Source organism: Cynocephalus volans, chromosome 5 (assembly GCF_027409185.1).
Source record: "Cynocephalus volans isolate mCynVol1 chromosome 5, mCynVol1.pri, whole genome shotgun sequence".
Classification (NCBI taxonomy): Eukaryota; Metazoa; Chordata; class Mammalia; order Dermoptera; family Cynocephalidae; genus Cynocephalus; species Cynocephalus volans.
The window spans coordinates 29,721,048-29,746,208 of record NC_084464.1 but is presented as its reverse complement, the minus strand read 5'-3'; the positions used below and the strand labels follow the sequence as shown (position 1 = coordinate 29,746,208).

The following is a 25,161-nucleotide window of genomic DNA, read 5'->3' as shown; positions in this document are numbered from 1 at the left end:
TCCCACCCCAGCCCCAACTGAAGTTTTTCTTTTTTCACCTGAAGAAAACTTCATACTTTACATAGTTCTGAGAATTGGATATTGCTTACTTTAACTATACAGATGAAACTGTAATTCAGCAGACCTCAAGATATTGATTTATTCCTTTGTAACACAAAGAGAATTCTTTTAAGAAACCTAACCATGCAGCATAAGAAGCCTACAGATCATTAAATACTTCATACAAATCCATGCAATTTGCCTTAAAGGACCAGCAGAGGGTGGACACAGCCATGGGGCAGGAGCAAAAAGGAAAGATTTCATTTGGCACAAACATATCAATGTAAGCTGGAAGGTACTCATGAAATAAGACATCTTCAGGTTGTTTGAAGCCACACTGAAGGAGAAGCCAACCTCCTAATACCTAAGCTGGTCACATCTTTCCTTTTTTTTTTTTTTTTTAAGCTAGCATAGCCATTTAATTTACTCAACTAATCTTCAGCCCATGCAGCTCGCAGAATCATTCCTAAGCTCAGGGCAGAAATCCCAGTGGAGTGAGGTCAGGAAGTCCAGGAAGAACATTAGACCTAGGAAGAATGTCATGAGTGGGAAGAACGGGTGCCTATTTATGAAATTCACAGAAAGCGGCTTATTAGAATATGTCATCTGCTTGATTGTAGGACATGTCTGACTCCACGCCCCCAATGCTTTCATAATCGTAGTTTCTGTCAATCGAGGTGGCATCACTTTTACTCTTCTTTCTGTTCAACGTCTTTCCTCCCTGCAGGTGGGACAGTTCAAAGGAGGCAGAACTCAGAGCATGATGTCCTTTGGCAAATGCAAACTCAGCCCCACCCGGTTCAGCTGAATCTGAATGACTGGCTGGGGGCAAACGTCGGTCACTCTGTAGCCTTTTTCTTATTTCTTCTTTAGTCTGAAAAGCAGTATTAAGTTCTCATCAATATTGCTCATCATGACCATTTATGGCTTCTCTATTTCATTATTCAACCGACAAACCCTTGCTGAGGAACCCTTGTTGAAGAAGACAGACTCAGTGACAACCCTCACGGAGCTTACAGTCTAGTCCTTGCTCTCTGAGAGGCCAAGTAGAGACACTGGAAAAGGAGGCTTTGGCCTGGTTATGGGGGCCCAGGGCAAAAGCCGCAGGATTTGTCTGATGATCTGCAGGCCTCCTCTCAGCTTAACCCCCACCCCCACCCTGCCTCTCCTCCTACCCTTAGCCCCAATTGAAGTTTTCCTTTCATCGTATGAAGAAAACCCCATACTTTGTCTAATTCTGAGGATTGGCTATTGCTTACTTAGGCTATGGCTGAAACTGTAATTTTCAACTCACTTTAAGATGTTGCTGTATTCCTTCACAACACAAAGAAAATTTTTAAAACACTAAATGTATATAGCATAGGAGGCATATAGATCATTAAAATACTGAATATAAATCCATGCAATTTGTGTTAAAGCTGCTGATAGGGAAGGTTGACATGAGGTCCTTCTAGCAGGCAGGGAGCTCCTCAGCCCTGAGCATCTGAGAGTTCAGCTACCTTCCTGCGCTCCTGCACAGTGGCCTGCATCTTCTCTTCTATGTCCTGCACTGTGAAATCCTTCACTTCCTTTCTGATCTTAAGTTTTTCCAGTCTGGCTGGTGGTTTTCTCAGTGGTTTCTCAGTCGTGCTCACCTGGAAGAAGACACATTTGAAAGTTCAGAAACGACCATAACCACTGGCAGAGGAGAAATCCAGGAGAGATCCAATAAACACAATTTAAAATGTAAATCCTAAAAACCTAAGCTTTCCAGCGGCAGATTAAAAAAAACATGAAAGCCAGTAACTACAGAATTAATTCTTAAAGGTAAAATCTATTAGATGCCTTAAAAACAGCAGGCTATGATAAAAAAGGTGCTATGAATGCAAGGTGATCTGTAACTGGCTAGAAAAGGGCTCCTGAAAAGACAAAAATCTTGAGAATGAATACAAGATGGAAAGTGGTGGAGAAGGAGGAATGAATTTGCAGTTCAAGGTAAAAAGTTCGACCTGATGATTTTATAATATCCTGCAAGCTACAGATTATTTTCTTTTTGGATAGAGATTAGTTTTTACTACTTTTGGTCTTGCAGTAGAGAAAGATAATTGCCAATTACTGAGCAGCGTCTCTCTACTGGGCTTTGCTGTTGGTACTTTACAAATGTTTTCATGACAACAGAAAAAAAATCGCATTTCAACAGTTCAAAGTAGTAATAATGGCTTTCTAATTATAATTTCTAGTTACAAAAAAAGTAAAATTGTTGTAAAGGGCTTATAAAGAAAGTTTTAATTTACATGGTTTTTTTAAAAATTCGCTTTTTAGAATGTATATTTATCATGAAAAATTAAAACGATACCTAAATAATATCCTAATCTTGTTTAACCACCTGGCTCCCAATCCTGCTCCTCAGCATGAGCCTTTAAGAAAAGTTTGGTGTGCATCTCTCCAAATATTCTCTCTGCATACATATTTAAATGCACATACATGTGCAGTACATCTATAATGTTAAACAAAACTTAAATGAGATTGCACCATACAGGACACTCTGAAATTTGCTTTCTTCACTTAATTTAATATGGACATCTTTCTAGGTCAGTATATGTAGATTTATCGTGAGTAGGGGAGGTTTTAATGAACTTCAAGGCTTCATTATAAAATGAACTGAGTATTGTTCTACATAATTTCTCTAAAGACTTTTTTTAAAAATAAAGGAGCTATTAATAGTCATTGTAATTTTAAAGACTGTCTATTCAGACTATAATGCTGTTGGTACTGAGAAAGTGAATCAACCAGTCAAAGAGACGCAGTTTAGTATAGTAGAAAAGGGCACCGGATCGGGACTCACTTGGCTTTGAATGCTGGCTTTGCTCTGGAGTGACTTTCCATGAATTCTTAAACACTGTAAGCTTTGCTTTCCTCATTTGTAAAATAGGTTTAATAATACTATACTTATGTCACAGGATTGGTTAAAAAAAAAAAAAAAGGAAAAAAATATATAGCGGCCACTCAGTAAATGGTAACTACTTTTCATTCAGTGAAGGCAGTGACTCCTTCCAATGACAACACACAAAATCAGAGGCAGCAGGATGCAGAAATATCCTGAAGGGGGGGAAGGTGAACAGAAGCAGGGGCCTGAGCTTCAACCCTGGGTCTAACACAGATACCCAAGTGTGACCAGATGCAAGGCACCTCTGTGCTTTGGACCTGGTGTTCTCAACTGTCAAACACTGAGGGGACTGAGCACGGCTAAGATTTCTTCCAGATTTATAATCTATGCTTCTCGAAAAGTCTTCTCAAGGGAAAATATTTATTGAAGCTCTGGCTCCGTTACAGCCATCAGACAGGTTCATGTGGTGTGAAGTTTTTCACTACTTGAAAACGGTGGGATGTTCGTCAAAGCAAGTTCCCTCATCATTCTGTATTATTTTTATGACAATTGGCTCTTAGGCTTTCCACTGGTAAAAGCCATTTGCTGAAATGAGTGACCTCCTTGCTACGGTGGATCAACTCGACATCCTCTGAAATTAGTATGAAAACAGTTTTTTAGGGATGTTCACTCAGAGGGCTAAAAGAAAACTCAATAGCAATCCAGAGTCCGATAAAGAAAAGGCGAGTTAGGTTATACACAGGAGTCTGAACCTTGACTGAAATGATAAGATCAGTAGTTCCGAGAGACCTTTGGATTTTCCCATTTGGGTGTATTCTTGCTGTGGCTTTATCCCAAAACAATGCCTGTGAAATCATGTTCTTTCTCCCCTGGAGGAAGCTAATCCTAGCTGTACAGGTCAGTCCTTTCTTGAGCTTCACATTTTAAGTAAAATAATTCAAAGACCTGTGAAAAGATATCTGTATTCTTTACCACTGAATTTTATGAAATCAGGATTTGTCAAATGTTGGCAATGAAAAATGACAACCATGATAACATTATGCTTAGAGAGATGCTACAGGAGAAACTTAAAAAAAAAAAAATCAATCTTAAAACCTATGGAAGTTACCAGTTCAATTACTTTCTTTAGGAATACTATCAGAAGACTGCCAAGGCTGAAGATGCTGTGATAAGCCTTGAGTCTTGTTTGTACCCAACCTAACTTGTACATGTTACTTCTTCCTTCTACTGTGTATTCTTCAGAGCTGTCCTAATAGACTATTGACCTACTGATGAACCTACCTTGGTTTTGTTCCCTTAAAGGTGTCTTGTGCATAGAATAGGCCAAAGCTTCCTGCAAAAGATCTGCTTATTCTAGTTCTGTCATCCTTAGACCTTCTGGAGAAGGTCACTCTGATCATTAACTGGTATTATTTAGTCCTAACCCACTTTCCTTCTATAAAAACTCCCCATGAGGTTCAACAAATAATGTTAGAGATTTTGATGTGACATGAACAAACTTCCTAACTACACTCAAGGTTACCAAGTACAGAAGTTGTTTTGGGAAGAAAATAAACTTTGACACAAACACAGGAAGAGTCAATAGAGAAGTCGCAGAGCCCCATGTAGGGAGACCCAGGATGTGGTAAAAGGCAGGGAGAAGTGAGTTTGGGATAAAAGACACTAAACTTGATAATATCTGTGTGGGTAAATGAGAGCCAATCACATCTCTCTAAAAGGGTCTATACCAATCCATATACATATTGACATGTGTACATACAACCAATACACATTTATAATATAGCCACTTAGGTCTCATAAGAATATTTTAAAATACATCGAAAAATTCACTCAATCTGATATTTAGCTTCTTAATATATTTCTTACATGTCATTTTAACTCTTCCTGAGTAGGCATGAAATATATTTGAATATACTTGAAAGCTGGTTATACAGAGAGAATTAAGGAATTGCTGTAGTAGGACTCACCAGCAAGCTCATAGTAAAAATTAAGAAAAAGACAAAAGTAGCCTTGTGGTGGACACAGACCCTTCCATGGATGTCTAGGGAGACAGTGGCTCACAAGGGACGCCCTGACTCAGAAGATGAATGGGGGACTCTTACTTTTCTTTTATTCTTAATTCAGCACAATTCCATAATGTACTCTAAACGATAACTCAATTAAACGACCTAGCTAAGAGGACAGATCTATGTCCCGAATTCCTCTTTATTTAAGAATTCTATTAGCCCACATGAAAAGTTTTATTTTAAAAATATTCTAGCATTTATTCTATGTTTCCTATAATATTTTATTTAACATAAATATTTTCTCCAGAGCAATGATGAAATAGAGTTTACAGGTCTAATTCTATTCATCACATTGTCATAACTGCTGACATTAATTTTCTTTTTTTGACCACGTCCTTTTGTTTCCCTTTGAGGCAGGACAGAATAGAGACACGCCCCAGGGAGTCTGCTCATTCATATTCAGACTGGATCGGCACTACCTGTCTCCTTGCCTGGTAGTTCATGAACCCATAATGCGTGGACGACCGCTTAACCACCCTACCAATCAGCATGCTACACCTGGAACTTTGCAGATGACAAAAACCAAAGCACCTGCACACTAGGAGGAACAAAAGTGCAGACGACCTTGACATGAGATCAGAAAGGACAAAGTTAAGGGGAAAGTGACTTCACTGCACATGACCAGAAACTTCAGAAACTCTGACGCAACCTCCTCCCATTGGCCTATTAGGCCTTAGTCACCCTGGATCCTCCCCCCTGGCCAAATGTTCCTCTCCTTAGTTGGGACAGAGAAACACTCCCATCCCAGAGCAACATACAAATCCTCTCTTTAGGAATCCATGGTGCGTTCTTCCCTCGTGGAGACGCCTGTGCACCTTTCTGTGCGTATTTTTGCTTTACAATAAAGTCTTATTGTTTGAATATTTTGTCCCTCTTTTCCTTTTCTTTCACTGAGCAGCATGATGCAGACTCCACTTAGTCCCAGGAAAGATTTTTTTCCTACTCAGTTTGACCAAGAACCTGAAACTGCCGTCCAGTAACACCCTAACTCCTTGGTTTGTTTTTTACCCAATTTTGTCAGGTCTATTTTTGGGGTTTTTAAATACACACACACACACACACACACACACGCAAACACACACATATACTTACTGTATAAATACTTAACTATATATATATTATACAGTTAAGTATTAAATAGTTCAGAGTATTACTGGTCTAATAATATTTCCATTTTTTATGAGGTTCCCCTCTCATTCCTTCAATATTCATTCTCATCTTTTTACATCGGCCTCATTCATAACTTTTCCGCAAATATGCAAGACACCTGGTGTCTGCCACACTTAGGTTCTCAGCTACACCTGAATTCAAAGAAGCTTCATGTGTGACGTTGATCAGTTGTATCTCTTCTTCATTTCCATAGGCTTCCTGGGTATAATCTTAGCCCCTATTCCTGAAATGTCATATTTCCAGGAATATTTTAGAATTGTCTTTCACAATGAATAGGGAACAGACTAGGATTTCAAAAGCTTTAACCCTTCCCAGCTTGGTAATGACTTTGAGAGCTTTGTGCAGAGGTTTGTTGAAACTTCAGGGCAGTGATCCTTAGCCTGGGCTGCCCATTGAAAATACAAAAGCAAATCCCCATGCGCAGGTATTGGATGGAAGTGGGTCCTGGGCACTGAGAGTTTTAAAAGCTCCCTGGGTGACTCCAGTGTACAACCAGGTTAAGGACCACTGCATTAGACAATAAAACAAAAAGCAGTGTGTTGCTACTCTGGTCTGTTGCAAGCCTGGCTTATGTTGGGACATCTTGGCCCAAAAGCAAAGCAAAAAAAAAAAAGGATTGTGTTATTCTTGCAGCCTGTCACATTTAAATCCTTCTGAGAACACTCCAACTATGCTCCTAACAACCATTCCACTTCTATATAAAATGAAAACAGTCTTTATCTTTGGTTCACTTAATGCTGTTATTTAACATTTTTTAACAAATACATTTCTTTCACAATGGAGCTTGTATTAATTAAACTTGCTGGATCCCTTGCAAGGTCTAAGTCAGAACTCATTCATCTCTGGAAACTGAATCACTGACAAATGTTTTAGTGTTATTCCTACTGGCAGGAGCATGAGGCGGCTGTAGCATTTCCCTTAAGGAGGCATTGCTTAGCTACTGAATGTTTCCATAATCTATCTTTTGACATGCCTTCTTTTTTTTGCCGACCCCTGAGACTCATTTACAGCTGGAAAGAAACCTCTGCTCTCTCCTTCCATATTAAAGACCCATCCTTCTTCTACTACTTTGAAATAAGATAGGGTACTCCAAGCTGCCTTGTATTGTGATAGTGTTGTACAAATGTAAATTCTCATCTGCTTTTACCTTCCTCTTTCCCCCACATCCTCTTATTATTGGCAGCCTGATTATATCATTCATAAAATATGGCAAGCTCTTTTCCTTTCTCCAAATACTTTCTGCAGGACTTATTTTGCTTTTTCAAAAGAAAATGCCATTTTGGCTTTTATCCATGGGTTCTCATCATTTCCTAAACACAGAGAAGGAAATTAACTTTATTCAAACAATAAGTGACTTGGTCTAAGTGGCAAACTTGACTTACGTGACGAATCTTTTTATTCCCAATTCACTGTTTTCCCTACAACACAGAGATAGGCAACCATTAAGGAGACTTTGATGTCATTTCTGGTCTCCACTTCTACCATTTTTTTCTTTTCTTTTCCATTCGTTTTTCTTCAGGCTTCCTTTCATTATCATTTCTTTGTTTCACCTTCTCTCCTATGCTTCCAGGACTACTGGTGGTGCCTGGGAGCACTGGCTTAAAAAAAAAAAAAAAAAGCCCAAACAAACGAGAAAACAAAACAAAATAACAAAAACAAAAGCTGCTATCCTCTTCATGGGTTTATACAGAACTTATTAAAAAATTTGGAACTCTAGACATCAGCAAAAACAGTTAAAATTGGTATAAAAATATTACCCACACTAAGGAAAAACAATGACAGATTAGTCAAGATTAATCAACAAGAAAAATAATAGTATAACAATTTCTAAAATTGTATTTGTTTCCATATGTTTGATTGTAGGGGTGTGTATGTGTAAATGTCTAAGCCTATCTGTTTAAGCTTCGGCATTATTGGATAAATCTGAAATCATTTTTATATTCCCAATGCCCAGCACAATGCCTAAAGTACACAGCCAATGCTTAATAAAAATTGCTGAAAGAATGAAGGCATGCTATTTAATGGGGCTTACTGAGTCTCAAATTCAGCAAAACCCAAGATATGTTTTATTCTGTTCATTAATCATTAATGATTAGAGCAATTCCTGAATTCATGCAAAAGTGTGGGGGAACTTACAGGAGAAAAAAATGGCTTAGACAAATATTGTCATTTGTACTGTAACTCGCATGTGCTGGAAATAATGAATCATGATCATATTCTATTGCTACTTTTAACTATAAGCTAAGTTAATTCCAAAATTACTTGCCATGACATCATACGATTCTCCATTTCTAAATATTTTGCTGGGGTTTTGTATTATTCCTTGAACAATTAGTTCCTCCAGGATGTCTGATGACTTTTGTCGCTCTCGATTCTCTAGGGGTTGGGGTTTATTGATTAGTCCCTTGGTTACCAGGTCTTCCAAAGGAAAAAGAAAAAAAAGAAAACAAAATTTAATTACCAATCAAATGCTAAATGAATGCCTTATACATTATGCCACTTAATTAAATTTTAATCTCAACACTTTTGCCTAAATATCTGTTTCTATTATAAATCTTGAAACCCTTTGAAGTTCAAATTCTTAATGTTCTTACAGAGGATATACATCAACATAATATACTGTTTACTTAACAGGTCAAATATTAACATAACAAAAAGTCTTTCATGTGCTGCCATGTACTACTTTTTTGTTGTAACAACACTTATACACTTGGATACAACAACATGGGCCTAACCCACTAATTATGAAGCTAAACCACAGCTAAGAATCAGATATTCTTCTGGTGACTCTTATGAGTTGCAGTTTGGTTTCTATGCTTTGTATACAAAGGATAAACAGCGTGCTGTTGCCAAGAGACTTCTAGTTCTGCAACCCTGAGTTTATAATTGTGCCATCTGCTAAATCTACATAAGTAAAAGTAAGCCTTTTTGAAAAGACTCTTTGAACCAAATAAAAATTGGAGTTAGAATGAAATCAGCTAAGTTTTTATTAGTGAGGCTAAAAATGAGCACAGAAGCAGTTTATAGGGGAGCCTGAACTGATGAGAGAGGTTTCCTCCATTACAAATCATCCAATTATATAAATAAGCGAATAAGCAGCCGCTTTTATGTCATCACATTAGAAAATAAAGGGTGCTGGCTTATTGGGCCAAAGACAGTTTTGCTTTTCCCATCAGAGGCAGTGCAATGCGGAGTCCTCAGAAGCAAGCTATCTTCTATTTAATAATAACCAGGAAGTCCTGATAGTAACCAGGTCCATTCCACTTAGTGGATGCAGTGTTTTTATGAAGATTTCTAACCTCAATGGTTAACAAAGACAGCTTTCATGAATTTGTGCTAGGAAGGTAGAAAACACACACACAGGCACATACAGACATTAATCAGATTCCTCTCACTTCAGAATATTAACCTGCCTGTTGCAAGAGATTTCTCTAACCGCTCCTGCAGGTAACGCCAACAAATTACCTGCCATCTCAGATCTCAGCACCTTTCCAGTGCTGCTTATTCTACCCACGCAGGTGTTTGAAACAGAGCTAATTCTCATTTTAAATCTATACAGATTTTGATACAGAGTAGTAAAACATTCCATCCATGCAGGTAAACTAGAAACTCAAAACAAAAGAGAAAAATTCAATAAAAATTTCAGAGGTGAATCCTCTTCTAGGAATTAGAGTAATTTTTTTTGTTCTTGTTAGAAGGTGGACTTATTTGGAAAGGTCAAAATAGTAACAGTTACTATTTATTGAGTGTGGAATATACTATAAAGCATATGTACTTCACAGGGCCTGGTTTTCCAAAGCCTTGCTGTTTCAAATATTGACCTTGTGGAGGACTGGAAATTTTCTTCAGGCTATAAAGTCTCTCATGTAAGATAAAGGTTTGTGGCACAGCAAGGTTGCTGACTCAAGGACAGACTAGTTACTGATTGAAATGTAAAGATACTGGAAAATTGTGAAGGGAGAAGGAATGTTTGCTAAGATCAAGCTTATGTTGATAGGACCACTTAATTGCCTTACTGGAATGTCATCTGGCTTGTTTCGCTGAAAGTTACCAGCCTATATTGTTAAACTATAACCCCACCTATGTTCTCTTCCTGTAACTTCCTGGTCTGGAAAATAAACGAAGGAAGAGAACCCCAACTTGGGGTTAATTTCCTGAGGAAGGGATGCCTCTCTCTGGAGCATTCCCAAAGGAATTTCACCACTTCAGGGTCTCTCACTGCTCAGAAGAGATGGGCTTTGAGTAATCCTTTGCATCTCTGTCACCCAGGGGAAATGGGGTGACAAATCCGTGGGGGACGAAGCAACAAAGCATCAATTGAGCACTTATGCACCTGCACTATTCTGAGTACTTTATATATTGCATAACATCTAATTCAAACATAAACTCTGTGAGAGAGATATTATCACTATTTTATAAATAAACACACCAAGATGAGGGAGGCTCATGAACTTGCTCAAGGTGACATGGGTAGCAAGTGCATTACCCAGGAATGAATCTAAGTCTGTTTGACTTCAACACCCACATCCTCACTGTCTCACTGTTTTTCCTCTCAAGTATGTCATGTAAATGGCTCCACTGTTCTTGGGCCATTTCTCTCCCAGGATGTTTCTAAAAGGAATGTCATGTTTGACATCTGTCACTAACATAATAAAATTATTGTAGCCATTCCAATCCATTCTTTTCTGAGTCCACTGAAGTATTTGGTTTGACATTTACAGTAGCCAACTTTATACAGAGATTCCTGGAACATGTCAGTCATTTCAACTAATTTTCATGATTTCTTGGGGCATTGGAGAATATTGGGGAATATTTAAAAATAACATTGTGCTTCTTTCTGATTATAAAAGTATTACATGGTTACCATAGTAAATTTACAAAATACAGAAAGGAATAAAAGATATAATAAAAATGTCCATACCATCACCATCCAGAGATTACCATTGTTAATATAGAAAACTTTATTTTAATAAATTTGACATCATACTGAGCACACAGTTTTGTTTCCCATGTGGTTAACATTTACATTAGCATTTCCTTATGTCATTAGAAATTCTCTAAAAGTATAAGTGTAAAAAGTGAAATTACAGAAGAAAACACCAGTAAATTCGTCTTTAACCTTGGTATAGGAAAACGCTTTCTAACTATGACTAAAAATGCAATTTCAATGAAAGAAAAGGTTGATAAATTTTAATCTACTAAAAAAAATTTTTGCAAGGCCAAAAAAAAGAAATAATGGGAGTCAAATATAGATATCACATAACTTCTAATTTGATGTATGAAGATGGACACAGTATAATTTTTGATATTCTTGCCCAAAATGCATAACCTGAACCCAATCATGAGGAAATCTCAGAAAAACCCAAATTGAGGAACATTCTATGGAATAAGTGGTTGGTGCTTTTCAAATATATCAAGGTTATAAAAGACAAAGAAAAGCTGAGGAGTTCAGATTAAAGGATACTAAAGACACATGATAACTAAATTAAATGTTAGATCCCAAATCTGAAATTTATTTATAATGGACATTTGTGAGACAATTGACAAAATTTGAATATGGCCTAAAAATGAGATAATAGTCCTGCATCAATGGTAATTTCCTAATTTTGCTCCTCTTTTGGAAATTATGCAAAAAATATTCTTGTTTTGAGAAGCACACACTGGTGTATTTAGAAGCAAGTTATCGTTGTGTCTGTAACTTATTCTCAGAAAAAACAAACTTGTATATGGGGAGGGGGAATATCATAATGCAAATGTGGAAACATATTAGCATTTGGGGAATCTGGGTGAAAGAATATGGGCATTCTTTGTTCTTTGGCCTTTTTTGGAATCTGAAATTATTCAATACAAAATTTTTTGAAAAAAGGAAGCACTTGGGAAATGTGAGTGTGAAACTTGAAATTCTTAACAAATATACTGTGCAGATGTGAAGAGCAGGGATGCAGAAAGGAGGATGCCAAGGAATGGGAGAGACAGAGGAGACCAGGAAGAGAACAAAGATAAAGTCTCGGGCACTAGGTCTTCCCCACTCTGTGGTAAGATGCTTCCTGGAAGCTCATTTGCACTACAGCTTAGAAACTTCTGCCGTGGTAGAGGACTCCCTCCCACACTTTCTTTCCTAGCACTGTCCTACTTACCTATCACCCTTCTCATCCTGCCTGTAACAGTGTACAGCGGCCAGGACTGAAAGTCCCAGGGCACTCCAGGCCCCTGTCTGCCTGATAATCTGTAGTGTGTTAAGAATGCAGATACTTAGCATTCACATTGCAGTCTAGATGGAAGAATTATCAGAGAGAAAAAAAATGTTCGCGCTGACCCCATATGTAGCAGACAGGGAGGGACCATCCCTGTACCACATTCCTTCTCCTCTCTCCTACTTCGTTCTCAGAGATCATGCCCACACCGCAACAGAACCACACGGATGTAAAATCTGTGATAACCTCAGAGTGTGGCAGGATAGTCCCAGAAAAAGAATCGCATTTATTAACCCATCTGTTTTCCAATCCTCACTTGTACCTGAGGGAAAAAAACCACAGTGATGAGGAATAAAATAAATGTCCTCCCTCAAAATAAAAGAGTACTTTTCCTTGAGGTCTGTGAAGTTCAATTTATTCCAAAGGCTGATTGAATACAAATAAGATGTCTTATATCAGCACCAGAGGGTAACTCAAAGAAAAGGAAAACACACCATAGGAAGAACCACAAATAGTTTCTAAATAGCACACTAGGTCGTAATTACTTCTTTCATGTTTTTGAAAGATTCTTTTATTGTACATTTGCTGAGACTTTGGATGGAGAGAGACAAGGGGACACAGTTTGATGGAGGTTTTATTTATTTTTTGCAAATGTAGAACTTTCCCTTGAAAGATGTTAGCAGAGAGGGAGTTTAAATTCCTTTAAACTGTGCAAGTGCTATTCCTAAGGTTTGTTTCGAACTCCCAATAAAAGCTCTTAGTTAAAAAAACAAAAAACAAACAAAGACGGTTTTAATTACCTCATCGACAAGCAGATCAATGGTTAACACTATTTGCTCATGTAATGAAGGCCTAAAGCTAAATTCTAATGTCTTAGAGATAAGAACCTCGCCATTTAAAGTACATCATGGCCCACAAAACAGTGATAAAAAGGCCACCAGATATACCTCACATAATATATTTAGAGAAATGGGATTTTGTGAAGATCAACATGAACAGAGTCTTTTACCTGAATTTGCTCTTCTGTTTCTTTCACCAGGAGATGGAGAACTTTCTAGAATGGTTCCAGGTAAGCTTCCCACCTGCGTTTGTTGTTCCAGGCATTCTGCATTGTCCACTGTGTCCTTGGGCAGTGCAGCTTCAACCTGGGAGTAGCAATTTTCCCCAGACTGAGTCAGAATGACATTAGCCTGTGAAAAGGGCATGGCTTTGTGAGAGTCAAGATCTCCTGAAAAATGAGAACGATGTTGCAGGGTCTGCTTTGTGACTATTTAACCACCCAGTATCTGTGGTAGACTGAGTACCCGGAGACTTGTAGATGTTGTCCTATATGGCAAAACGATTTAGCAGATTGATTAAATTTTGGTACTCAAGATGGCAAGTGTATCCTGAATCACTCAGGTGGGCCCTATCCACATAAAATAACAATGGAGAGAAATCCCAAAATAAATGAGTTTATTCAGGAATGATCAGGGTATTATAATCAGGACATGCTGATTGGATCATAATGGCTGATGGATCATAAGCATGTCCAGGGAGGCTGAGGCAAGTGGAAACTTTTAAAGGCAAAAGGGAGAAATTCATTGCTGTGGATTCATTGAATTGTGCCTCCCAAAGTTCATACATTAGGTGCTTAATTCCCACTGTAACTGTTGAGGGTGGGAAATCCTATTATGGTAATTGAAAGGTGGGGCCTTGAAGAGGTGATTAGATTGAAGGACCATGCAGAAGAGAATGGATTAATAATGGTGGTCAGGGGCATGGTTCTCAGGACTTTAGAAGAAGAGCACATGAGCGGTTAGTCTCTTTCTGCTCTGCTGTTTTCTGCCATGGGTCACGGTCACCACCACCAAGACCCTCACCAGGTGGGTTGCCTGGACTTTGGACTTCTCAGCCTCCAAAACTGTAAGCAATAAATTTGGTTTTCTTAAAAATTACCCAATTTCAGGTATTTATGTTATAAGCAACAGAAACAAACAAATGCATTAATGTAAGCTGTTTTGAAACAAAGTTCATTAGTCACAGAGGTTCATTGTAGGAGCTGGAGATTACTCACTGGTAACTTGATTGTTGCTGGGGAGATATCTTCATAGAAACAACTTATCTGGAACTTTTTGTGCTGGTAGAGAGTTTATAACAGTTCTCATCACAGGCATATATGCCTAAGGGCCTTCAGAGAGTCTTTGCAATAGTTCTTATCTCAGATATACAAGCATGAGATCCCCTCCCTCATGACTTGCTGGCTCTGCTTTGGTTTAGGTCTGACATAAGTGACTTCGTCTTGCCATTGGGAGCTTTTACAGCCCTAAATTCAATCACAAATGTCCTTATAAGGGGGAGGTGCAGGGAGATTTGACTACAGAAAAGGAGAAGGTGATGTGACAATGGAAGCATAGACAGACTTGAAGATGATACAGTGCTGGAATTGAAGATGGATGTGGGGACCATGAGCCAAGGAATGTAGGGAATATAGCTCTAGAAGCTGGAAAAGGCAGGAAAAAGATTCCCTCCTCAGAGCCTCCAAAAGGAACCAGCCCTGCCGACATCTTGACTTTAGCCCAGTGCCACTGATTTGGGACTTCTGACCTCCAGAACTGTAAAAGAACACATCTTTGTTGTTTTAAGCCACCGAATTTGTGTTAATTTGTTATAGTAACAATAGAAAACTAATTTAGCATCTACTATGAATAGTAGTAAATTGCCAGGTGCAATCTACTATGCTGAGCATTCTGGAGGATACTGAGATAAACAGCTTCATGATCATCAAGTATGAAAGTAGAGGTGCTATGGTATAAAAAATGTTTTTAAACCTAAACTATACAGTTTTTGCTCATTTAAAAAGTAATAGAGACTCATTGTATTTAAATAATTAAATAATGCAGAAGGAAATTGTGATGGTTAATTTTGTGTCAACTGGGCTAAGCTATAATGGCCAGTTATACAATCCAACATTAATCTGGGTGTTACTGTGAATGTATTTTGTAGATGTGGTTAATGTCTACAATCAATTAACTTTAAGCAAAGAAGGTTGTCCTTGATTATCTCGGTGGGTATCATCCAATCAGTTAAAAAGCTTTAAGAGTAGAACTGAGGTCTCCCTGAGAAAAAAGAAATTCTTCCTGTGGACTGCAGCTTCAACTCCAGCCTGCCCTTTCTGACCACCTGCCCTATCTTATGAATTCTGGACTAGCCTAGCCAGCCTACATGATTGCATAGGCCAATATCTTGCTATCTATCTTATCAATCCATCCTACTTATTCTGTTCCTCAACAGAACCCTGACTGATACAGAAACAGAGGAGAAAATAAGAAATAACATCCTGAAGACAGAAGCACTATTAACATCTTAGTCTATCACTTCCCACATGTGTTTGTTCATATAAATATAACCTTTAAAAATAAATTGAAATTGGCCAATAAGCACATAAAAAGATGTTCAGTATCATTAGTCATTAGGGAAATGCAAACCAAAATCACAGTGAGATACCATTTCACACACATGACTGTGAAGAGAAGGTCACATGTTAACAAATGTTGGTGAGGATGTAGAGAAATTGGAACCCTCCCACATTGCTGTGCAAATGTAAATGGTTCAGCCACTTTGGAAAACAGTTTGAGAATTCCTCAAAAAGTTAAATATAGAGTTACTCTATGAAATTCCTCTCCTGGGTATGCACCCAAGCAAAATGAAAACAAATGTCCACATAAAAATTTGCACACAAATGTTCACTTATTATTTATAATGTCCAAAATGTAGAAAAAAACCAAGCATCTATTAGCTGATGAATGGATAAATAAAATTGTGGTATAGTCATGCAACGGAATATTATTCAGCAATAAAAAGGAATTAAATACTGACACATATTGCAACATGGATGACACTTGAAAACATTACGCTGAGCGAAAAAAGCCAGTCAAAAACCATTCATGTTCAGAATGGGCAAATACATAGAAACAGAAGATAGATTTGGTAGTGGGGTGGGGTGGGGGGAATGGGGTTTGACTGCTGTTGAGCAGTTGTTTCTTTTGGGAGGAGACAAAAATGTTCTAAAATTAGATTGTGGTGATGATTGTCAGTTGTACATTTTAAATGGGTGCTATGGTTTGAATGTGTCCCCTCCAAAATTCAGATGTTGCCAATGTGACAGTGTTAAGGGATGGAGCATTTAGATTTCTTGCTAGCTCGCCCTTCTGTTCTTGTGCCATGTGAGGACACAGCAGAGCAGCCCTCTCCAGACAACCAAACCTGCTGTTGCCGTGATCTTGAACTTCCCAGCTTTTAGAACTGTGAGAAAAATTTCTGTTCTGTATAAATTACCCAGTCTCAGATATGCTGGTATAGCAGCACAAACAAAGACAATGAGTGAATCATATGATATGCAAATGATATTTTAATAAAGCTGGTTAAAATATAAAATAAATTCAATTATTTATTAAATGAGACTTTATTTCTATAACCTGTTTTTTCCATTAACAATATATTGAATACGTTTACCTATGTCCACATACATAGGTCTACCTCATTCTATTTAAAAGTGAGGAGTAGTTGTTTATTTAGAGATTACATTGGAGTACATTGTGTAATTGCAGTAAACTCCCTTATCTGTGGATTTGCTTTCCATAATTTCAGTTAGCAGCAGTCAACTGTCTGGTAAATATTAATATTAAAAATGCTATTTTTCCATTTAATATTTTCTGGTCTGAAAATATTAAGTGGAAAATTCCAGAAATAAACAATTCATAAGTTCTAAATCGCTAGTCATTTGAGTCATGTGATGAAATCTTGTGCTGTCCCACTCTGTCATCCCTTTGTCCGGTAGATACCACTTGCATGTTAGTCCCTTAGTAGCCATCTCAGCTCTCAGACTGACTGTTACAGTATTGCAGTACTTGTATTCAAGTAACCCTGATTTTACTTAATAATGGCCCCAAAGCACAAGAGTAGTGATGCTAGCATATTGTTATAATTATTCTATTTTATTATTAGTTATTGTTGTTAATTTCTTACTGTGCCTAATTTATAAATTAAACTTATAAGTAGGTATGTATGGGAAAAGCATAGTATATACAGGGTTCAGTATGAGCTGCAGTTTCAGGCATCTACCAGGGTTCTGGGAACTTAACCTCTGTGGATAAGTGGGGACAACTATATATCATAATTTATCTAATAAATTCCTACTGAAGGACATCTGGGTTGTTTCTAACTTTTCGATATGATGAATGGTGCTGGAACAATATCTGTTCATATACATCACCATAAACCTATCTGATCATTTCATGAGAGAATATTCCTAGATGTAAATGTGCTGGGCCAAAAGCTATGCACATTTGATATTAATATGTGTTTTCAGAGGGCCCTTCACAAATACTGCATTAATTTATAATCCTACCTTCTCTTTTCAAGGTTGTCTATTTCTTCATACCATAGTTCCATTGCTTGTAAATATGGTCTATGATTTAGTAAATTATTAATGGCACAATGCTGGTCCATGTCAAATTTTTTATAGTTCCACAGCAAAAGAAAAAAAGTAAGAAAAATGTACAGAGTTTTCCATAAAGCTAAATTAATTCAGTTTCAAGAGCTGTCATTTATTTTGAGAGTAAGTGTATTTTAAATATAATATGTTCGGGAAAAATTTTCTCACATCCCCTCTAACTGCCATGTCTCTTCTTTCTCAGGGCTGGACCTTCTTTCATTGCTTGGTTTGCAACTTTCCCACTTCTCATTTCAATGGACATTATCAACCTCTTCTCCATCTAAGACACCTACCAGAGGAAGCCTCCCCAGTGTCCCCAGAAAAGATAAGAACAGAAGCATCTTCCACTGAGTATTGTCTTCTGATGATTCTTCTTATATATATATATATATATATATATATATATATATATATATATATATATATATATATATATTTTTTTTTTTTTTTGGCCTAAAGGGTGCTCTACCTTTCCCCTGAGCCTTTGAAGGGCCTACTGTACTGTGATACAAGTTTGTGTCTTGCTGGGTGGAGCAAAAGGTGTTTAAGAGGAGAAGATGCCTGAATTGGCTCTTGCATAAGTTTCCAGCGAGCAAGGAGGAAGGACATTCTAGACAGAGGGAAAGGCATGTACAAAGACAGGATAAGAAACTCTATTGTGTGTCCAGGAACATTAATTACTCCACAGCACAGCAGAAACAGACTGGGGTAGAGAGTGGGAGGCACTGAGGTGGGAAAGGGAAGTCTTTTGTGACAAGTGAAGGAGATAGATTTATTTTGAATGCAGTAGGAATCCTCTGTAGGGTTTTTATCCATGTAAGAGCAATAAAATCATAAGGTGTGTTTTTTGGAAAGATTACTCTTGGCTTAGTGCAAATGACAGGAGAGACAGAAAGGAAGGGACAGGACAGGGCAACCAGTTACAATTATTGCAGTTGTCAAGGTGAGATCTGATTCAACGTGGAGTAGGACACTGGCAGTGAAAATGGGGGAAAGAGGTGGGTCCAGAAATATGAGAAAGGTAGATACAGACCTCACAGAGCTTCAGTCTGAAGGAGAGAGGTCCCTTCTCCCTCTGAAATTATGACTAGGAACTATATAGAAAATATATAGTTTTCCTTTAGGAAAACTGAATTAAAAATAGGACATAGGCATGAAACTCTTGGTACTTTTACAGTAAAAGTCATACAAGTTAATATACATATATATATATATATACATTTGACCACTTTCTGGAAACACTCCAAAGTTTGAAGTCCCTTAGAGGATAATTAGGAATCACAATGGCTAGGTTGTGGTGGTGCTGGTCACACTGAAGTTCTTATAATTCAATTAGGGAATCTTGGTGCTTTTAGGGAGACTTTCATAGCTCTTCATCACTGTGTTTACATAAAATGATCACTCCAACTAAACCAACATTCATTGGTTTGATGCAAGGATCTACCCACTTGTGCTTAGTTAGAGATAGTCTGCCTTTGAGCGCTGTTAGTGACCAAAACTTAAATTGTAGCAGACAAAACACAACCTTTGAGCATAAAATAAATCTAGCTAAACACTGACTTGAGTTCTTTGGCTCAAGACTATATGGGAAAATATATGAAAAACCAACCAAACAAACAAACAAATAAGCAAACAAAACTCAATGGATAGCTATTGGCACAAGGAGAAAGCATGAAAGCAACTATGTGCTTCTTTCTCCCTGAATCTTTCTTTCTTCATAGACAGGGCTATTGACCATGAGGTCTCCGTAGAGTAATGGACCCAGGAAGAAAGTCTTCACATATAACATATAACACACACATATGCACATACTAGGATATTTATTACATATAACAAAGGAAAAAGAGACCATCTCTGATGCTTTTCTTTCAGGGGCTTGCAGTTCATGCTGAGGGTAAAGATGCAAAAATCACATTGAGCATTCTTTCCCTACTTTCCAAATAAATATTTTAAAAATATTAAAAACCAATATCTGCGGTGATAGTAAGACAAACATTTTCACAGTCTCTTTTTGTTTTGCAGACCCATCATTTTTTAAATCTAGCTAAACACTGACTTATAAAGACAGGGACTGATTTTGTCATTTAACATTTCCAAGTGGAGATCCTGAAAAAATTAATTTATTTAACAGCAGTAGCAATAACAACAACAAAATGCCCATGTTGGAACTGAGAGCAAATATGAATATTTTCAGTCTAAATTTGGCCTTTCACAAAAATATTCTATAAACTACATCTTGGAATAGATATAAATTCCACAATCCTGAATTACCTCACAATTGTTTCATTAAAGCCACTCTAACTACTTGGATTTGGAATCCAGGCCTTAGCAAGGATCTACCCACTTGTGCTTATTTAGAGACAGTCTGCCTTTGAGCACTGTTAGTGACCAAAACTTAAATTGTAGCAGATGAAACACAACCTTTTAGCATAAAATAACATATACTAGCCTTCCATTTTCAGAGTAGAAATTTACAGCTCTTTTCTTTTGAAAACTAAGAACGTCTTTCCAATATCTTATCTATGTGCAACACATTTTGGAAATTTTAACCCAATTTCATTATCTAGACTTGAGAATAGACATAGTTCAAAGGCTAGAGATATTTACAAATTAATTAGATCTGTGCCTCTCAGGGCTATGGCAAACAGTGTTCTTGTTCTATCTATGCACACAGGGTTCATATTTTCCTACCAATAAGAAATCTATCTGCATTACGTAAGTAATGATACTGAGGGGGTGGTGGGCAGAAGGTTTTATCTTTTCTTTGAGATGAAGTTGTAGCAGAAAAACAGACTTGATGTGTTTCTACATTTTGTATCAACTGTATTTTATACCTCAGTGTCTTGAGGATAATATTATATCAATTTTAGACAGAATTTAAAAGTTGTTCATTTCAAGCTAACAGTTATGAATGGGAATCATTAGCATCTCAAAAAAGGTATTTCTTCTAAGTATAGACAGGTATTTTTTTGTTTGTTTATTGTGGGGGTGTTTTAAATGTTTTTTTGTTTTTTGGTCTGGAGGTACTACATGTGTTCTAAAGCTTTTGGGAAACATATTTGCCAAACAGCTTGGAGGTAATAATTTGTCCAGACTCTCTAAGAGCTAAAAACTTCTTTTTTATGTTTGTCTATAGACATATACGAAGAATTTGTTCTTCAAAATTTGATGTTTTTTCTAGTTCATTTTGAATAAATATAGTAAAAAAATAGCTGCTCTCCAAAAAACACTCAGAAATATGATTGTTTAAAAGTTGGACTTTCAGAAGTAATTTGGTTCCTTTTACTGACAATCAACAGGAATTATCTTATCAGATGTTAGGGGAAAACTGTGAGGCGTCCTTGGAGATCATCCATTCTGATCTCACCTCTTCCCTTTGTAACAGGCAAGGATCCTCAAGTTATTCATATAACATTTCTCTAACGAAGAAAAGCTTCCCACACTTTTTTTTTTTTTATTATGCATTATTTTATTACAGTGTCTTCTCACCACTTTAGACTAAGGTAAAAGTGGAAAGTCTGTAGACAGGTCTCAAGAAGTTTAATTCAGAATATTTTAAAGTTGTACCGCTAATAAATAAATATTTCATGCAAGCAAACATGTTCATTGCATTTGAAAGACACTGCTGAACTACTGAACTCTCAGCCTGATGCATTTATGAAATAGTGAAAGCATTACTATTCTGATAGCTATAGGGTGCTTAATTAATCATAATCATACCTTTCACAGATCAGATTTCCAAAGTCAAGTGCTTGGGGCAGAGAAAGAGAAGGTATATGAGTGAGTCGACTCTGAGTCTATTTTCAGGTTATTTTCATATCAAATTTTCTCCTTGCAGACTGTCATTAGTCTAGTTATGCTGCTAGGAGACAAGAAGACACTAAGGAAGCCAGGGAACCAGAGGGACATGCAGTCATTCAAGAAATACTCATCAGTGCCTGGTATATGGTAAGCACTGAAATATAAGATCCCAAACAGTTCCTGTTCTCAAGGAGGCAACAGCTTAGGAAGGGAGGCAAACATGGAAACATAAATACAAGAAAATGTTTTGAAATACTATAGGAGAAGATATAAGAGCAACCCTGCTGGCATGGTGGCAGCACCGGGGGTGGGAAGAGCTTAGAGAGGAGTGGCCTTGAGTGGTCTTGAAAAATGTGAGAGAGAGAAGGAAAAGTCTGAAAAGAGAAAAAAGCAGGTACAAAAGAGAAAGAAACAGATAAGCTTGAGAAGCAGCAAATAGTAAGGTAGAATATGAGTGTGGAGAGAGTTGAAATTGCAGAAGTTGGCAGGAGTCAGTTCAAGGATGAGCTAGGATGGCATGCTAAGGATTTGGGATTTTATCTTACAATAGTAATCATTGTAATCATTTATATTAAGCACATATTTTGTGCCAGGCATTGGTATGAGTACTTCACATGAACTAAATTAATTTAATCCTCACAACAACTCTATGAAATAAATATTGTTATGACCCTCATTTTACAGATAAGGAAATTAGGGCGCAGAGAGGTTAAATAACCAAGATCACACAGCTAATAAGTAATGAATCCAACAGTCAAACCCAGGTTATCATATTCTTGATCATTGGTTTATGTGCCCACCAAATGGGTTGGGAAGTTTTTTTCAACAGAAGATTGACATAATCGGGTTTTCTTGTAGAGAGATCACTCTGGAGATCATGTGGAAGATTACAGCCAGGAGGGCAGGTGGGAGCGGGTAGTGGTGAAAAGATCAGGGTAGAACAGTTAGAAGACTTGTACAAAAATCCAAGCAAAAGCTAATGACTATCTTACCCAGGAAGTTCAGGAAGAAACCCAGGCCTTGAGGTGACATGACCCAGAGGGACCTAGCAGATTTGACACTTGTAGAGAATTACTTTTTAACACTTCCTCCTGCTCTATACAACAAAATTATTTTCGGTAAGAGCCACCTGATGGAATAGTTGATAATGTCCAAAAAAGAAACAGAAATAGTGAAAAATTTCTCCCACTGAAGTTTTATATGTAACCATGCCAACAAAATAAATACAAAATAAAAGTAAGATTTTTGTACGAAAAAGGAAAAAAGAATAATGGATTAATACTTTAAAATGACATTAAAGGGCCGAGCCCGTGGCGCACTCGGGAGAGTGCGGCGCTGGGAGTGCAGCGACGCTCCCACCGCGGGTTTGGATCCTATATAAGGATGGCTGGTGCACTCACTGGCTGAGTACCCGTCACGAAAAGGACAAAAAAAAAAAAAAAAAAAAAAAAATGACATTAAAGTATTTATGTAAAATGCATTCCTATATATTAGCCCAAGGCAATAATGACTAATAACAAAGATGACCAAAGTGTTCCCAAGAAGCCCATAAATCTACAAGGGAAAAGGACTTCTAAACAAACTTTTACCCGGTGCTAAGAGAGCATCATTGTAGTTGTACTGGGCTCAGTACTGAGGGTCAACAGCAGTTCTCCAGGCCCACTGGGGATGGGGCCCATGGAGGGCATTCCAGGACGAAGGAACGGCAGGGGTAAAGGCCTGGAGGTGGGAGGAAGCCGGGAAGAACTGAGCACCCCAGTCATTTTGTTCGGCAGACTCAACAGTCCTCTAGTGAGAGGGCCTGCCGGAGAGAAGAGGGACACATCAGAGGAAAGGATGGGACCAAATTGCAAAGGGTTTTGGACACTGCAAAGACTTTTTTTCTTGGGAAGGTAGGTGGCAGTGTGGGGAGTACACTAGTTAGGGTGGTGACAGGACGGGCAGGTAATGGGGCCTAAATGCAGACAGTGGCAGTTTAGGAATAGAAAGCAGAAAACAGTGTTAAGATGGGGGGGGGGGGACATTTGTGTTTGTTTTTCAAATGTACCCAAGAACCCAGCAGAAGAGCCTCCCATGTCCTAGGTGCGGTAAGTGGCACCTAACAGTGTCTTGAACAGTGCCTGCTGAGACAAAGTGTGTGCTTTTCAAAGAGGAGCTCCAAAAATGTCCTTTAGGAAAGATGGCCATCAGTCCCAGTTTGCTGGGCTTCAGCCAGACTGTCTGGGAAAACGTATACCTAATATTCACTCTTACAAGTACGATTTTGATGATAAGTTATATGGTAGCCCTCTCTCTTAGGGCAACCCTTTGGAATGGACCCTTGAGGGTTCCTAGTTCTGTGTATAGATCTTAAGGATGGGAAGAAATCATGGACCTCATTTCCGCTTCAACCAACTCATCCTTCCATGTCCTGCTTTGGAAAAAAAATTCCCTTAATGTCTCCAGAAGCATGACAGGGGTGGAACCTTGAGGGATAGTGGAAAGAGTATTGGAATGAGACTCTTGAAAACCAGATCCTACTCTAGCTCCGCCCCAAACAAGCTGTGCAGCCTGGGCAAGCGTCCACCCCTCTGGGCCTCAAGGTCCTCATCTATGAAGCAAGAGGATGCTGCCAAGTGGCTTCTGATATCTTTCCCAGTTCTAAGTAACTACAAAAGAAGCCATTTTCCAGAAGCCAATAATACATGGCAGTTCCCAGGAACTGTCACCTTTCCCTGAGAATCAGGCCAACACCAGCTGCGTGCAGAACGCACCGCTCATGCGTCACTCCCGCCTTTGCCCTGGGGGGTGACCACCTTCCCAGGCTCCTTAAACAAACGGCTCTCACACTTGGACCTATAGCAACATCTACATATACAGTGAATTTGGTATTGGGATCAGAACTGATTGCTCTGTGTACTTTCCACTTCCTAGAAAAGCTATTCACTCTATACTTGTATATGCATCGTACCTTCTCTTCCTGCCTCTGTTTCTCTGTCCCTGTCTCTGTCCTGGTGCAGACAGCAGTTAAACGCTGGCAGGAAAAAAAAGCTGTTCCCACCGGGTGCACCCCGCTACCCTCCTGCTAGGCGGGCTGCGGACCTCGGAAGACCCTGCTCCAGCCGCCCGCAAGCGTGGGAATCGTGACGCCTTCCGGGCCAAAGGTTTGACGTCTGTCTGTCTGTTTTTTAGTTCTTTTTTCTTTTCTTTTTCCACTTCTTTACCTACTTACTCACCTCGCCTCCCTCTTGCCAGCCCTTCCTGGGCGCGGGGACGCGTCGCTGTCGCTGGCGTTCGGCGGGCTGGGAGGGGCCGCAGCCCATGCTCCGGTGCAGCCGCCCCGCGGCCCGCACTCCCGGGCTGGGCAGGAGGCGCCGGCTGCGGGGCAGTTGCCGGGAGCGGTTGCCACAATAAGCCGCGTCACGAGGTCCTGGGACCTGGGCGGCGAGGGGCCTTTTGAAAATGCAAACTCGAAAATTGGAGGCGTGTACATAAGTCACAGCTGCGATGCAAATGACAGCCCGCTCCAGAGCGAGTGCTGGTGACGGCCCCGCTGCCTGGCGGAGTTGG

The 25,161-nt window shown here is 38.6% G+C and overlaps 1 protein-coding gene across 1 annotated transcript; it reads right to left on the bottom strand.

The window, feature by feature from the left end:
* Window positions 1-631: 631 nt before the first annotated feature.
* STMND1 (stathmin domain containing 1) lies at window positions 632-24,914 on the bottom strand. Its single transcript, XM_063096205.1, has 5 exons — window positions 24,828-24,914; window positions 13,345-13,525; window positions 8,408-8,559; window positions 1,536-1,673; window positions 632-913 (listed from the first exon to the last, which is right to left on the bottom strand). The coding sequence occupies exons 1-5, from the start codon at window positions 24,912-24,914 to the stop codon at window positions 632-634; spliced, it is 840 nt and encodes a 279-aa protein (XP_062952275.1).
* Window positions 24,915-25,161: the final 247 nt, after the last annotated feature.

Excerpts from the sequence above, each read along its gene's own strand:
- STMND1 (XM_063096205.1), bottom strand. The coding sequence starts at position 24,914 with ATGGGCTGCGGCCCCTCCCAGCCCGCCGAACGCCAGCGACAGCGACGC. Across the intron at positions 8,560-13,344 it reads AAACAGAAGAGCAAATTCAG|ACCTGGTAACCAAGGGACTA; the intron begins GTAAAAGACTCT and ends TTCCTTTGGAAG. Across the intron at positions 1,674-8,407 it reads GAGAATCGTATGATGTCATG|GTGAGCACGACTGAGAAACC; the intron begins GCAAGTAATTTT and ends GTCTTCTTCCAG.